This window comes from Aulonocara stuartgranti, assembly GCF_965226115.1.
Source record: "Aulonocara stuartgranti genome assembly, chromosome: 19".
NCBI lineage: Eukaryota > Metazoa > Chordata > Actinopteri > Cichliformes > Cichlidae > Aulonocara > Aulonocara stuartgranti.
Window position 1 is genome coordinate 5,475,123 of NC_138955.1, and position 16,267 is coordinate 5,491,389.

General features: G+C 38.3%; 3 protein-coding genes across 3 annotated transcripts; all 3 read left to right on the forward strand.

Annotated features, from left to right (window-relative positions):
* The first annotated feature begins 977 nt into the window (after positions 1-977).
* On the forward strand, positions 978-6,174 carry zmpste24 (zinc metallopeptidase, STE24 homolog). The gene is made up of 9 exons (XM_082516090.1): positions 978-1,360; positions 2,430-2,576; positions 2,671-2,874; positions 3,198-3,350; positions 3,508-3,649; positions 3,876-4,051; positions 4,320-4,424; positions 4,538-4,681; positions 4,768-6,174. The coding sequence occupies exons 1-9, from the start codon at positions 1,253-1,255 to the stop codon at positions 4,990-4,992; spliced, it is 1,404 nt and encodes a 467-aa protein (XP_082372216.1). The 5' UTR covers positions 978-1,252; the 3' UTR covers positions 4,993-6,174.
* Positions 6,175-7,625: 1,451 nt separating this feature from the next.
* Positions 7,626-9,090, forward strand: atp5if1b (ATP synthase inhibitory factor subunit 1b). The gene is made up of 3 exons (XM_082517003.1): positions 7,626-7,784; positions 8,442-8,554; positions 8,653-9,090. The coding sequence occupies exons 1-3, from the start codon at positions 7,641-7,643 to the stop codon at positions 8,792-8,794; spliced, it is 399 nt and encodes a 132-aa protein (XP_082373129.1). The 5' UTR covers positions 7,626-7,640; the 3' UTR covers positions 8,795-9,090.
* Positions 9,091-9,830: 740 nt separating this feature from the next.
* Positions 9,831-13,032, forward strand: rpl13a (ribosomal protein L13a). The gene is made up of 7 exons (XM_082516875.1): positions 9,831-9,892; positions 10,602-10,674; positions 11,662-11,727; positions 11,946-12,047; positions 12,253-12,338; positions 12,536-12,595; positions 12,779-13,032. The coding sequence occupies exons 1-7, from the start codon at positions 9,872-9,874 to the stop codon at positions 12,986-12,988; spliced, it is 618 nt and encodes a 205-aa protein (XP_082373001.1). The 5' UTR covers positions 9,831-9,871; the 3' UTR covers positions 12,989-13,032.
* Positions 13,033-16,267: the final 3,235 nt, after the last annotated feature.

Consider the following 16,267-nt stretch of genomic DNA (forward strand, 5'->3'; position numbering starts at 1 on the left):
GTCTTGACTCTCTGGATTGTTTATTAATTTGTTAAATTTCCAAGTAAATTACTAATTTTCTTATTTCTTGGTAAATGTTATTGTCTTCCCTCAGATTAAAACTGTTAACTGAAAAAGTAAGCTTAGCGCTTTACATTATTTTATGGATCAGGCAAAGACGGACATCGTTTATAGTCCCAAACTCCTAAACTCCAAACAGTCCAGCGTTAGCTGTGCAACACTTCTTTGGGCTTAATTTTCAGTGAATTACAGTATTCGCTCATGAGAAGTATTCAGGAGGCCCTGCCGGAAGGTCTGTCAGAATCCAGTTTGCCTGGCACATGTGTGGTTAAAATTTGCAGATGCGACACTGCAAATAAACAGATTCTGTGCACGGGAAGGGTTGGGGGCAGCTGTGTGGTTTTAGTATTTAAAATTTTACATGTCTAAAGTGTTTTTAATTAAAGGTAAATTATTAGTTATTTAAATCCATATTTATATAGATATGAAAAGCCACATTAATATATACTTTATATGTGTGCGTACTTTGTACTGAATAAAATGGGTGTGGTACAGGATCCGACACGTTTCCTGTTGTGTTGAAGTAAAAACCGTTATTTTATCGGTGGTGATTGCATGTAAATAATCAAAATGAACCGAGAAGAGGAATTAAGTAGCAAAAGTCAACATTTCCTGCGCTGCCACGTCTGTTTAGCTATCATGCTCATGGGATAAATGGGGCCGCTACCGCCAGCAATAAACGTGTAGTTCTAGTGCTTTAAAAAAAAAAAGTAATACTCTAAAACCATAAATTATGCTTTATTAGGAGTTTAAATAGTGTGAATATACATTTGCATTCGTAGTTGCATTTTACACGAATATTTGTGTAGAATATTTATTAATGGGGGTTGAAATAAAGGTGTTTTCTCGAAATACAAAAATTTGAACTCTTTAGTGAGTCAGTCAAATTAAGAAAATCCACTGCGGAACCAAGTTATAGAAGACGTTCCTTTGGGTGCCGAATTCGTTGATACGCATAACCAACGGGCTCGGTAGTTGAGATGAATGGAATGATGTTAGTTGTAAAAGCCTAGACTTTTCTTAGGAATGAAAACTGGATGCAAAGATCTAAACTTTAGTCTGTATCTGTCTATTTGACGGAGGGGCATAGTTCCCATAATTCACGGTTAAAGAGCTGTCTGTGAGTGTGTGTAGAGCGGAAGCTAATTAGCTGCTAGCCTGCTTAGCTAACTGCTAGATTAACAGAGCAAAGATGGTTGAAACTATGTTTGACCTGCCGGTGGAAAAGCAGATATTTTACGCTGTCCTAGGGTTTTCATGGACAGTATACCTTTGGGAGGCATATCTTTCTTACAGACAGGTGAGTCAATTGTTTACCAGATTAAATCCCTTTGCTTTATAATAAAAGCAGAGCGTAAATCAACGAACCGCTGACAGTGGTTAAAACGTTTGATTTTAATCTCCCGTGAACTCACTATGAGCTGTGTCTTTCATAAAGTCTGCATTTAATATAGGATATTCTGACAGTTGAATATGTGATGCGACCAAGGGGTCCGTTTAGCAGGGTTAGACTTTTATTGCTATTCAGTATTCTAGGTATTTAGTTTCAAAACACAACAGCGTAAGATTTCTTAATACGAAACCACAAAGCTATGAGTCCATAATCAGCTTGCTGGAAATGTTTACTGGTCTATTTCACGCCCAGACACGTGGATGTGAAATATGAAGCTATTTGAATCCTATTAAAACATTTTTTTATTCACTTCAGTTAAGCCACATTGAAAAGTATCTCACGACAGTGTTGGGATGGGTGTAGTTCCTCTAGGAACAGGAACTGATGTAGCAAATAATACAGAGAACGTCTTTAACCGAGAACATTATCACGTAGTCTTGATATGCTAGTACACACATGGAAAGAGTGCAGAGAGCAAGTTTTATGAGAATATGGACATGGATTCACACGATTATCAAACACAATTGGCCTTCCTGTAAATCATTAGATTCATGGCAGTAGGCAATGTTTACTTGTTCTGTGAAATTTCTTTAGTTCAAATTTAGTGATTAAGAGCTAAAAGACTTCAAAGTAGATTTTGGTATCCCTAGTATAAAAACCCCCCACACAAATTATTGGCCTCACCTACCAGCTCAAAGGTCGAATTGTTGCAATATCGTTCACACGATTGTATAGTATTGACTCAACAAGTTAAAAAGTTGCTCTTTGAAACACATATTTAAAGGAAAACATCAAATTGGATTAGTATTGATTATATTATGTGATACTTGTCAAGTTTTGAGTTTAACACTTGAAAAATGCACATCTGAAATACGTAACTTGGACAGTTACACTGACCGCATTGGATCCCTACATCAGTACCTTGATGATTTTCACTGTTAATGTAACTTTATGCGCACGTCTTCCTACACTGCAGAGGAGGATATATAGAACAACAACCCATGTACCGCAGGAGCTGGGCAAGATCATGGATTCTGAAACATTTGAGAAGTCACGTCTTTACCAGCTGGATAAAAGCAACTTCAGCTTTTGGTCTGGACTCTATTCTGAGACCGAGGGGACGGTAAGATCATTTAACTAAAAGACACCGTTGTTTTAGCCTAGTAACTCATTCTGTATGCCACACATTTAAAATATTGTGCTCAAAACGGTTTCAGCTGATTCTGCTACTGGGTGGAATACCATTTCTGTGGGCTGTCGCTGGTTCTGTGACTGCTCGCTTTGGATTTGGTCCAGAATACGAGATCACCCAGTCCCTCGTGTTTCTGACGCTTGCTACCCTGTTCAGTGCTATAACTGGACTCCCCTGGAGTTTGTACAACACTTTCGTCATTGAGGAGAAGCACGGCTTTAATCAGCAGGTACACTGGCTGGAATGCACTCACTGTTTGTTGCCGAGACTAACTTGAGTTTGATTGGATTGAAGTTACCACAGTTGATGGGCTCCAGAGCTCATATTGAAGCTGTGTCTTTGTTGTTTAATGTCAAAAACACAAACGATTTAAAATGTAATAAGAACTTTGATGGACTGAAGTTTTTGACTGTGAAATTTTGTCTGTTTAAACCCAAAATGAATTCAAAGACCGGAGAATCTGTGAAGAAGTAAAAAGAAATCAGAACTCTAACACACTGTATTAATCTCCTGTTTACTCTGTTCTCTTTTAATGTCTGCTCTTCCTCTCAGACGTTGGGGTTTTTCCTCAAAGATGCCGTGAAGAAGTTTGCTGTCACTCAGTGCATCCTGCTTCCTGTGACCTCCCTGCTGCTGTACATCATAAAGATCGGCGGAGACTACTTCTTCATTTATGCTTGGCTCTTTACCCTGGTCGTTTCTCTGGTTAGTGGCGCATTCGCCTTGCTCTGTGAAAACGTTGAAAATGCATCACTGTGTAATAAGAAAATGGGTTTCTTGTCAGATAACTAGTGAGAAACTCAAAAGAAGTACATAGTTGATACTACACCTGTAATACATCCTGTCATCTCTGTCTTCTAAGGTACTTGTAACCATCTATGCTGATTACATTGCTCCCCTGTTTGACAAATTCACACCATTGCCAGATGGAGAGTTAAAGACAGATATCGAAGCCATGGCCAAGAGCATAAGCTTCCCCCTCACCAAAATTTACGTAGTTGAAGGTATGTCTTGAATGTGTCTTTTTAGTTATCATTCCCACTGTCACAGAGTGCTTGCTCATTGTGGGTCGTTTGTTGGGGATTTCTCTCTGTTGTTCTAGAGTCATTTCCTTACATTATCAAGCCCCTTATTATTACATTGCAATCATTAGTATGTTGTTTTTTGTTTTTTTTTACATTGTGGAGCGATGGTTGGTTGGAGATCCATGAATTTTTGTCTTGTTTCCAGGTTCTAAACGTTCTTCACACAGCAATGCATACTTCTACGGGTTCTTCAAGAACAAACGCATTGTGCTGTTTGACACACTGCTGGAGGATTACTCGCCGCTCAACAAGGCTGGAGAGTCACAGCCTGAGCAGCCAGAGAGTGATGAGACATCCAGCGAGTCTAAAGCCAAGCCCAAGGTTGCGAAGAATTTCACTTGATTCATAAAAACACTTTTAAAGACAGAGTATTCTTACTTGTCTTGAAACACACTTTGGTTGATTTTTGCTTGATAACAACTGGTCTGAGAGCTTGAAAGATATATATCTTTTTTGTCATTAAGCTCTGTTTTGCTTTTAAAATCCTTTAATAAAGGATTGGGAAAAGCCCAAAGTATTAAATGTATTAATGTTTAGGCTTGATGTTGTTGGAAATTTTAGGTGACTGATTTTGAATCTTCTGTCACAGAACAAAAAACAAGGATGCAACAACCCAGAGATCCTTGCTGTTTTGGGTCATGAGCTTGGCCATTGGAAGCTTGGTCATACCGTCAAGAATATCGTCATTAGTCAGGTGATTTCTCCCAGATGGATGTCTTTTTGTTTTATCCCAAAGCATATAAAAGCCTGATTAGATCATACTACAGACATTCAGAGATTGAACTGAATCTATTTTTATCTCTTCAGATGAATTCCTTCCTGTGCTTCTCCTTATTTGCTGTTCTGATTGGACGTAAGGAGCTGTTTGTAGCTTTTGGCTTCGATGACAGCCAGCCCACATTAATAGGCTTGATGATTATCTTCCAGTTCATCTTTTCTCCTTACAACGAGGTATGTGTGAGATCATGAAAGTTTGAATAATTAAACCCTGTTGTTTTGAGATGTTTAAATATTTCTCTTCTTCCTCGCTTTTGTAGGTTCTGTCTTTCTGTCTGACGGTCCTGAGTCGCAGGTTTGAGTTCCAGGCAGATGCTTTTGCTCGCGGCATGGGCAAAGCCTCAGAGCTTTACTCGGCTCTCATCAAGCTGAACAAAGACAACCTGGGCTTCCCTGTTGCTGATTGGTTGTTTTCCATGTGGCACTATTCCCACCCTCCTCTCCTTGAGCGCCTCAGAGCACTGGGCAACACCAAGCAAGACTGACGGGGCAGGAAGGGGGAGCGGCGACCGCTGCCTCCTCCGAAGGGCCTCCGCAGACCGCTCCTGGCCCTGTGATGCACCCTGGTCTTTTTCCTTCCCTTCTGCCCCCCATTAGCAAATTTTATCTTATTTTATCCTTTTCTTCACTTGCCATACTTTGTTTTGTTTTTTTTTTCTTTGAAAGTTAGTTTTAAACAAAACCAAAACATATCAGCACAAGGCAACCATAAAAAAAATCTAAGCCTGTACTGTTCTTTTTCTTTTATTCAGAAAAACCATTTACACACTTGCTGTGTGTGATAGATCTGGACAACGTGTAAAGAAAAAAGCAATTGTCAGAGCACATATCAGATTTCTCAGATTGCACTCATAGATTTGTTTTTAGAAATCCTTTTATTTTTGTACAATTTATTCAGTACATCATTCTTTTTCCCTTCTAAGTATGAAGCTCAAATGAAATTGACAAGTTATTTGGCTGTTAAATGTTAAGTTGTTTTTTTTTAATTTATATTAATTTAAGATGATTAGTCATACAGTATATTTACTCATTACAATGCTTTTTACAGATGCACGGGCCAGATTGATTTGTACAGCAAGTGCAACATTTATTGTCAAGTTCAAGTGAATATTCATGAGTCTACTAATCAATTCAGTGCTTTTTTTAATTTTTATTTAAAGAGAAACTCTGTAGATTCTTTGTCACAGTGACAAAATACGAGTGCCTCCAATTCTCCTCTTTGTACCCATAATGATCACCTAGTGAACAGAGCGGTGCGAAATGTTTCGTTTGAACATTACATTAGACGTGTTATTTTTGTTTTGTTTTTTACATGCAATGAGGGGCTGCTGTTTTAATTTTCTTAAGCACCTGCTTGTCATGTAGGGTCCAACCATACCTGTACATATGTAACTTTGGTGATTAGAGTAATGATATATGGAGTGAATTGTTGAAAAAAAAATGTTGAATGTGATTTGAATTTTTAAGTTCGTGTAGAGTTTCATAGTTTTTGTTTGGTTTTTCTCTTTGTTTCATGCCAGCGATACCTGGTAAGCAAAGTATTTATAGGGGACTTATGGGAGGGAGATGGCAAGATTTCACCACGTGAGCCAGAGTTTGGTTTGCTCAGAGAGGGGGTGTATGCTTTCTTTGCAGTGTTGAATAAAATCTTCTAAGCATTTATCTTATTTGGGGTGCTTGTTTTACTTAGAAAAAAATTTTGCAAAAATCACACAAAAGATAAGATTTACATCCAGTGATGACTTTGGAATATATTTTTAATTTTACATATATATGTATGTGTGTGTGTGTGTGTGTGTGTGTGTGTGTGTGTGTGTGTGTGTGTGTGTGTGTGTGTATATACACACACACACACACACAAAATGCTCACTGGACACTTAATTAGGCACAGCCTGGTTGGACCCCTTTTATACCTTCAAAACTGCCTTAATTCATATAGATATATTCTCTGTATGAATTGAGGCATTTTACACCATATCTGTAATGCATAGATTCAACAAAATGCTGGAAACATTCCTGAGATTTTGATAATTATATAATGGCATCACACAGTTCCTGGGCATCCATGAAGCAAATCTCTTGTTCCACCACATCCCAAATATGCTTTATTGGATTGAGACCTGGAGACTCGAGGTCATGTGAGTACAGAGATGTTCTGATCTTTGGCTAGAAGGATGCCAAGAAAATATCCCCTGCACCACCAACACCAGAACCATTAATGCAAGGCAAGACAGATCCATGCTTTCATGCTGTTTTAAAAATTCTGACCCTAACATGAATATGACAGCAAAAGGTAAGTCTTATCAGATCAGGGGAAATTTTTTTTCTTTTTTTTTCCAATTTTGGTGAGCTTCTGAGATTTGTAGCTTCAGTTTCCTTAGCTAACAGGAGTGGCACCTCATGTGATTTTCTGCTGCTGTAGCCCATCTGGTTCATGGTTTGGCATGTACATTCATGTATTTGAATTACTGTTGCCTTCCTACAATCTCTGTAAACTCTAGAGATGGTTGTGTGGGAAATTCCCAATGGATCAGCAGATTTTGAAGTACTTATAAAAACCATGCTATGGTCAAAGTTAATTAAATACCCTTTCTTCCCCATCCTGATGCTCAGCTTAAAAATAAATTGATGTTTTATAAACTTATTTCTTTAGATAAAAAATTACTGTGTACTAAAATATCAATTTAAAAAAAACCCAATTCACAAGTTATTTAATTAAGCTATGTAAAAAAGTAGAAATAACCATTGTTATTGTTGATTTTGTTTTTTTGTTTAAAAAACATTTTAAACCCCTTTTTGTTCACTAGCTGTGAATGTATATAGTATTTAAATTAATTAAAAAATGAATTAAAAAAATCACACATCGTGTTGCGTTATTGGTATGTAGCATAACAAAAATTATAAGGTCAGCTGCTACGTAAAGAGAGGCAATGCGGTGTCCATTTTTAAGACCATACCACTGCGGGAATTAAACACTGTGTTTTTTCTGCACTATGTTATTATTCCATGTTATGTATATGAAATACATTTAGCAGATAAATTGAAATAATACATCATCGTATGAATAGATTTTTTAAATGTATCATTTAATTGAACTAACGTATCTTCTGTTGGCACCCCCGCCTTGGACATAATGGCGCCGTCCTGTGGTGTATTTTTGTGGACAAGGACAAGCTCGACACTACTTGTCAGTGGTGTTTTCATAAACATGGCGAGGTTTTTGAGGCCTAATATCAGGACTTTTGTCACCTCACAGCTGAGAATGTCATCCGACCAGGTAATAAACGTCCTGCAACCGCCTCACTTCATTGCAAATACCGTGTAACCGTTATACAGCGGTGTGACATGTTTAGCCTCATCATTTTTGCTAGCTGAAAACCTTAATGACAGGTTCACCTGCTGTAGCACTGTGGTATTAGCTTTCTAATTGAACATTATTACCTAATAATTATAGGTTATATATGCCAAGGGGGTTAATTTTGTATGCACTGCCACCTGTCAGACTATTCAGAAAAAGAATTTGGTTTTGTGAGCTGCTTTGTCCTCTCAGACGTTTAGGTTTTGCTCAAAAAGCGTTTCTGGTCTGTTCGAGATATCTCCATTATCACCTTGGAAACAAAGAAGCCTTTTAACCCACTCAAAAAATATAAAACCTTGACCTTCAACGTGGGCTTGTTTTCACAGTGTCCAGCAGATTCACCTTAATATCACACAGAAAGCCCTGATCACTAAAGTTGAGAAAGAAAGTAACTTTAAGAAATGTTTAATTTTAAGCTGCCATCTGTTAAAGAAATGTCTTTATAGAAAATACTCAGAGCTCTATTTTTTATTTATGCATTTATTATTGGGTTTTGGGGTTTGTTTATTTTTTTGCTTGTTGCTGAGTTAATTCACTAAACTTGTTTTTCTCTTAAATACTTCCCCACCCACTCAGCTGGGTGAGCTGGGTAAAGGTGCCGGGAAAGGTGGTGGTGGTGGAGGCTCTATCAGAGAGGCAGGTGGATCCATGGGGAAGAAGCAGGCTGCAGAGGAGGAGATGTACTTCAAGTATGAAATTCAACTTATAGAGACATTTTTTTGTCCACTTTTTCCACCTCTTCTACATGAAAATAAGCTTGCGTGATATCTGTCTTTCTTCATATAAGGCGCAAGGAGAAGGAGCAGCTGGCAGCACTAAAGCAGCACCATGAGGACGAAATTGATCACCACAAAAAGGAGATTGAACGTCTCCAGCGCGAGATTGACCGCCACAAGGGAAAGATCAGAAAGCTGAAGCATGATGACTGAGTGAAGCCTTTAAAATAAAACAAAAGTTTTGTTTTTTTTCTCCTCACTGTCCAAGACTCATTTAGTAACCACACTAGTTTCTGCGTGCACTGTGTTATGCCAGTCATGAATGTTTGAGTGATGGTACTTATGTAAATTCTTGAAAGGTATTAAAATTGATTAAAAGAAATGAGTACGGGTTCCATGGCATGCTCTCCAAGAACATTTTCCTGTGTGATGTTGTTCATTGGTGTGCCGTATGTCACAGGTACAATGCCAAAGTGAAAAAGACTAAATATAATCTGTGCTTCATGCAACTGTTTTATTTCAGTGAACAGTTTGTGAACTTGTGAGAAACATTGTTTTCAATGAGCAACAATAGGCAGCAAATCAAGTGATAAAATTGACTAAGCTGCAACCAGCACACCTTTAATGTGAGATATAAAAATGGTAAAAAAAAAGATAATTAAAGTTATCTGGCACCACAAATATGTGACCTGGTCAATATGTGTTTCAAACTGCTCCTTAAAGCCATCTTGATCTGAAGTAGGGTAATATAAATTTAATACTATTAAGATCTTTAAAAGTATTTAACACCTTTATGATTTCTTTTTTCTTTGTTTGCTTTTTGCCTACCTAGCCTACCTAGGATATTCAAATTGATATCATAGGTACATCTACTGAGTTTTCAAGCTTGAAAGGACTTTACCACTTATTTTTTTCTCCCTTCCCCTTTAGAAGTGGACACTGGTGCATTTTGGATCATTGTCCTGTTGCCTAAACTAAGTGTGCTTGAGCTTCAGGGCACAAACTGATGATGGAACATTCTCATTCAGCATTTTCTGGTAGAGAGCAGAATTACAACAAGTTGTCCAGGTCCTGGAGCAGCAAAGCAAAACTGCGATTGCTATATAATTAATATATAATTATATAATACATAATAGTATACATAATTTATAATACTGAACTTAATTCGCCCAACAGTGGCGCTATTTTTTCATAGCCTGTGAGCCACGAGAACGAAGGAAGCTGTCGTCACTTCCGCCCACCCCTGCCTTTTACCACGAGCAACCCCGTTTGTCTTTCTTTTCGCACATCATGGCGGACCGGTTCAATAAGGTGGGAAGCTGCTCTGGAGATATTATATCATTTTTCAGCTCTGTAGGCAAAATAAAACCTTGTGTTTTGCAGTTAAGCGACTGGCGATAACTTGGGACAGCTTTGTGTAGTCGTTGTTTTGCTCAGTGTTTTTTCTGAGACCTATTTTTAGGGAATGTCTGAGGCAGCTCGCTATAGCCGAGTGAGCGTGCCTTCATCATGGCAGCTTCCCTGAGTCAACGCTGTTAGCTTGCGAGGCTAGGTTTAACGTGTGTACTGGATATATGGTCGTATGGGAAACGTACCGGCAAACTTAACTAAATTTAATGGGTGGTATTTCGTTGCTTCTGTGTAGGGAACCTTTCATGACATTTCAACTCAAAAAATACAAGGTTAATCGTCAGCGCGGTTTCGTTTAGATGCTAAGCAAACGTTATGTCTCAACCGGCAAGTCAATAGTGTCCCATGTGCCATTTATCACAGTGACGTGGAGCCAGAAATACAGTTCAGTTCACAGTAAACCCCTTTATTAAACAGTGATGGGGTTAAATGCGTTTTATTACCGTTTAACTTGTATGTTAGTGCAAGGCTGATAATGTGACGATTGTCAAGTAGATAGTAAATGCAAGTTGATTAACATTACTATACAAGATTATAGGGGAATTACTAGGATGTTTTTTCACGGTGAGGATAAAGCATTGATATCCTTTTCCCCCACCTTTTATTTTAGGTTCTGCTGCTTGATGGCAGGGGCCATCTGCTCGGCCGACTTGCTGCCATTGTGGCTAAACAGGTTCTTCTGGGTAAGTTTTCAGAGATTAATAGGAATTTTGGTAATAAACAATATAAATGTTTGATAATAAACAATTTAAGTTAAGTATACACTGTGCGATTTTTGGACTGTCCTAGTCAAGAGGTTCGAATTTAGCTGTTGTATCACACTACATGCATGGACTCCTTGGAGCAATATCCTGACAGTGTCAGAAATTTTGTAGCAGTATCTCATAATGAGACTGCTGCTGTACCTGCTGACCATTCAGTAGGAATGCAGTGCAAACTAACCTGAAATAGCTGAGCCATTGTGGGGTGCTGTTGGAGGTAAACTGTGCAAAATAAGGTGGTTTGGATTGTAACACATAATCTAGTATAGTTTTACACACCTGAACTGTGGACAGTGTCAGTAGTATTGTTTCTGAAAATACTCATGATGTCCACTTGCTCTGGGAATTCTCTAGTTACTGGCTCTTGTTACATAGCATCAGTTAGGAATTATACGGTTATTCGAGCACTAGAAGGATGAGTATTTGATTTCCATTCCAAAAAATTTGATATTTGTGTCCTCATGTGTAGTTCAGGTGGGTAATGTCTTTAAAAAAACACTTGCATTTTGTATGTGAAAAATGACTGTTTGTGCAAAAGTCCTGCAGAGAGCATTGTATGCTCTTTCTACACATGGTCCAGATGCAATCACACAAAACATGCAGACACACAGATGGCTACAAAGACCGACCAATGCTACGATGAAACTTTACCTTTAACTTCCAGACTTGTGTCAGATCCATGTCGCACAGTGTGTTTTGCAGCATGTAAGACTGATGAACAATGTGTTCATAGTTGGCTGCTGTTGTGTCATTCTGTCGATGATGACTGTATTAACTGCCTTGGTTGAGTTTAACGACAATGAGAAAACTCACATGCACTACCATCTGAGACAGGAAACAAACAGTATCTGCACCTGTTTGCTACTCTCTTTAACTGTTGGGATTAACTTTTGGCATTTTGTCTTTTAGGCCACAAAGTGGTGGTGGTGAGATGTGAAGGCATCAACATCTCTGGCAACTTCTACCGTAACAAGCGTAAGTAGGGTTATGTCCTATTTTCAGTCCTTTAAAATGCTTGTTGTCGGTGATGTTTTACTAGTTTGAGTTTCACAGACCATGAGAAAACCTTACATGCACTACCATCTGAGGCATCAGCATTACTTAATAAAGCAATGGTTGCCCCTTGCATGTATCTTGATGTATGTGTAATGTGGCTAATGTATATCTCTTCTGGATTATGTGCCTGTTTGCAGTGAAGTACCTGGCTTTCCTGCGCAAGAGGATGAACACCAACCCCTCTCGTGGTCCGTACCACTTCAGGGCTCCCAGCAAGATCTTCTGGAGGACCGTTAGAGGTGAGGAAGTGACACTACCGGCACATGAAGGGGTGTATTTGCATTCATCTATGATACTTGCTTAGCACAGTAAAGCTGTTTATAGCAAAGCTAATGATCTATTGATGAAGCAGACTTCAGACATCTGACTTTTTTTCAGTTTAGCATATGTTGATGGAAACTGAGGTTGTTTTATTTTTTTAAAGCACAATCTCTCTTTAAACAGGTATGCTGCCTCACAAAACCAAGAGAGGTCAGGCTGCTCTGGAGAGGCTGAAGGTGTTTGATGGTATCCCCCCACCCTATGACAAGGTATGCTGGTAATGTCTTTCCTTAATCTTTACGGCCCCCACAAGTGGCTTTGACTGTGCTGTCTGTGATGCCATACATCTTAACTGCCTTGTCTGAATAGTAACCATGAAAAGAAATGATGTCTGAGACACGCTGCCTATAGCAGTTCAGATGTGCTGTTGTCTTCGTTATCTGATTTTGCTTTATTTGATTTACAGAGGAAGCGCATGGTTGTCCCAGCTGCTCTTAAAGTTGTGCGTCTGAAGCCCTCTCGCAAGGTGAGCCTACAAGGTTGTTTTTTGTTAAGGAAAGAAAATAAAGGGTGACAATAAGGTTACTCCATTTACGATTATTCGGCTGTAAATTTTGAGTTTGGCAGGCACAACCATTTAGTTTGTGTAACATTGTTCTCTTCAGTTTGTGAACTGTTGATTTCATATGGTTTTTCATTTCTCCCTCAGTTCGCCCTCCTTGGGCGTCTGGCACATGAGGTTGGCTGGAAGTACCAGGCTATCACAGCCACTCTGGAGGAGAAGAGAAAGGAGAAGTCTAAGCTCCGCTACACCAAGAAAAAGACACTGATCAATCTGACCAAGCAGGCAGAAAAGAACGTCGAGTCCAAGATTGCAAAATACACAGATGTTCTGAAACAATATGGAGTTATTGTCTGAGCTAAACTCATCTGGCCAATAAAGATGAATACATGTTTATAAAATGTGTCATGACTATTTTATTTCTCATTGAAGTAAACTGCATTTACTACAACATGAATATGTTTAAGACGAAGACACTGCTGTGAGTGCAGCTTCTCTTTAAAAATTGTGTGCAGGCAGTTGTATTAGTAGCTATCACAAGAAGGTAGCATTTGTGTATTCATGGTTATATTTACTTGGAATATGAAAAGTATCACTCAGACTTTTGAAAGGGTTTTAAAAAATTTGTCAAGAAGCATCACGAATGTAGATGTTCTTCAAAAACAAGTTTATGGTGCAGAGCTACGTGTAATCTAAGCCAGGAAAAGCACATTGGAGTTGCTTATTTTTCTTACATGATTTTGCATAATGTGTAAAATCAAAACATAATGAAATTTGACATCTGACCCACTAGTTTTTGAATTGTATAACAATTTGGTGCAGCTGTAGAGAAATAAAATTTAAAAAAACTGAGAAAAAATACAATTTATGCATGTGGGAACTTCTCATTGGAACCAAGCTTAACTACCAGCAGAGGGCAGTGTTGAACTGCGACACTTCCAAGTGTTACAGTTAACTAAAACATTTAGCGTTTTAGTTAAAGTAGTGTTCATATAACTGTAATATTGTTAAAGTATTATTCTCTAGAAACCGCTGGATCATTTTTATTTAGGACATAATCATACTGAGACTGGTTTTACTTATTGTTATTTTTTAAAGTAGGCTACAGGTTATCGTGTGCAGCTTAAAATTACACTGAAGATTTGAACTGAAACAACTGAATCTCCTTGAATAGCTGGCTTCTGCTGTCTGCTCTACTTAAGACAGGACCAGCTCTGAGGTTAAAAATAACCAGGTGAGTGTTTTAAAGCATTAAAAATCCCTTGTCCTCTAAAGATTTAATATATAAAAGCAACCCAGTGAAATGAAAGCACCTGTTCAGAGATGGTTGAAAGACACATGTCGACCTGTTTTCTCAGTCATCTGATTAAGTGAATTACTTAATAACCCCATCTTTTGCATGGTGGGATTCTGCAATCATATGTTCAGATTATTTAAGCATTCTGTGCTGACTGTTGATAATAACTTAAATCAGCAAAGGATTTGGCTGCAGGTTCACCCACATTTATAAATTAACCCCCATTTTCCCACTATTGAGGCTTGAAATAAGAGAAAATTTAGAGATTTTTTTTTCCTTACATGGTTTCATCTGAAGGAGTTTTAAACCCAATAAGACACAAAAGAGAACCAATCTTTCATAAGAAATAAAGGCAATTAATCATCTTCCAGGGTAGCTCAGTCATCAGATTTATATTGGGCTCATTACAGGAGCTCAATCATCATTTATTAATGATAATTTTATGTTCAACTGCTGTCTGAGTGTGGCTATCATCTGCTCTGTGTTTGAATTTGCCCAGTTTTTATGATATTGTGTACTAATTCTCTCTCTCTCTCTCTCTCTCTGCCTGCCTGCCTGCCTGTCAGTCAGTCAGTCAGTCAGTCAGTAATGTAGCGAGACAGATAGATATATGTCACATTCACATGAGGGAAAACTGGTTAGGATGTTCAGGAATAACCCAGGAACAAGGCTCAAGGCTCCATAAATGAAACTGCTGGAAGAGCAGTGTCAGTATCCAAAGTGAAGCAAGTTTTACATTACCACAGACTGAGACGATGCCAACTAAGATGTGTAAAGGTAAGACTTTCAAACCTAACACTGTAGCATCATGCCCTGTGGGTCTTTTGCTGCTTAACTATTAGATTGCTGTATTAGCTAGTGGTTTTACACCCTTACAGTAATGGTAGATGTTAGATCTTGTAAGCCCTTTTCTAACGTTGCTGTGTTTATCCGTGAAGTGATCTGACTCAATTCAAAGATTGTACAAAGACTCAATTCTTTGTACAGCTTTGTACAGCTATGATAACACACATCTAGAATTCAATTCATTTGTCTAAAAATAGAGAAAACACATAAAAAAGTTATAAAAAGTTCAATGGCAATTTCACCAATTTGATTCTTTCTCTGGTTTTCTCTCGATATCATAAAAATATCAATAATATTGTTATTTTTAATAAAATATGGTGTTGTGACATTCTGTTGTGGTGACTTGGTATATGTTGGTGAACTTAAGTTGCTTTTTTGATGGTGTATGGTTGCCTGTTTTTCTACGTCGCCCTAGCTGCTTTAAACTCACAGTGCATTGTGGGAGTTTTCTTTGACTTCTTTTTAAGTTAATAACCCAGATTCTCAGGTCACCTCTTCTCTTTTTCTGTCTGTGCTCTTTGCACTTTAATCTTATTATAGCACAACGGAACATGTGTGGTGACAAATCTGTTATACTAAAGCAGGACAGTACCATGTAGCTCCCGTCTTACTTCCTCTGGTTAGATTCCCAAGAATATCCTTTAGCAAAAAACCTCTGCATGCACCTGCCTTGGGTTTTTATTCAAGTACTTCGTAGTATGTTAAAATGATTAGTTGTGCATGTTTTGGCAATGCATTCGAGTCTTATAGTATTTCCTGATTTTACATGATTGTGACTGTGCTGAAAATACTGCTTAACCCCCTGATTAAAGTATATAGTCCATGAAGGAAAAGCTGATAACACCATCCTTTCTATGTTGGCCTATCCTGTCTACTTATAGATATCCACATACTAAAAGCACACATGCCTTCTATAAAAGCTCGCCCACTGAGGATTAGGCAGGAGGCCAATCTGCTGCCTTTCTACCTGCGTTAAGGAGGGACGTTATGTCTCCACCAACAGATGGAGAAATTACTGTGACGGCTCCAAAAATGAGATATTTTGTGATGCTGCCAGCAGCAGATCACTCTCTAATCACACCATCTGAAACAGATTGAAGAGACCATGATTGTCTGAAACTGCTCCTGCAAGCCAAGCCTATTATGGGTTCCAACATTTATAGACAATGCCCTACCCTCATCCCAAAAGAAGGTGCTTCAACTGTGAAGCTACTATAAGGAAAACATACAAAGTTCAGCTTAAATTTAAACTCTCCTCACGTTTTCAGAATAACATGTTTCTGGTTTTGAAACAAAACCTTATTTAAGCTTTAGTTTGACTTCATAAAGAACGTGAGCACTAACTTATTTGACCGGTCTTATTGGAGCAACACACCTGAGAAATCACAACACGGTCACCGTATATTGGTAACGTTTGCCTACGGTGTGCATTAAACTCACACAGTGTGTGAGTAATGAGAGCGATAAAAGACCTTTTCCCACATGCCAGCGTG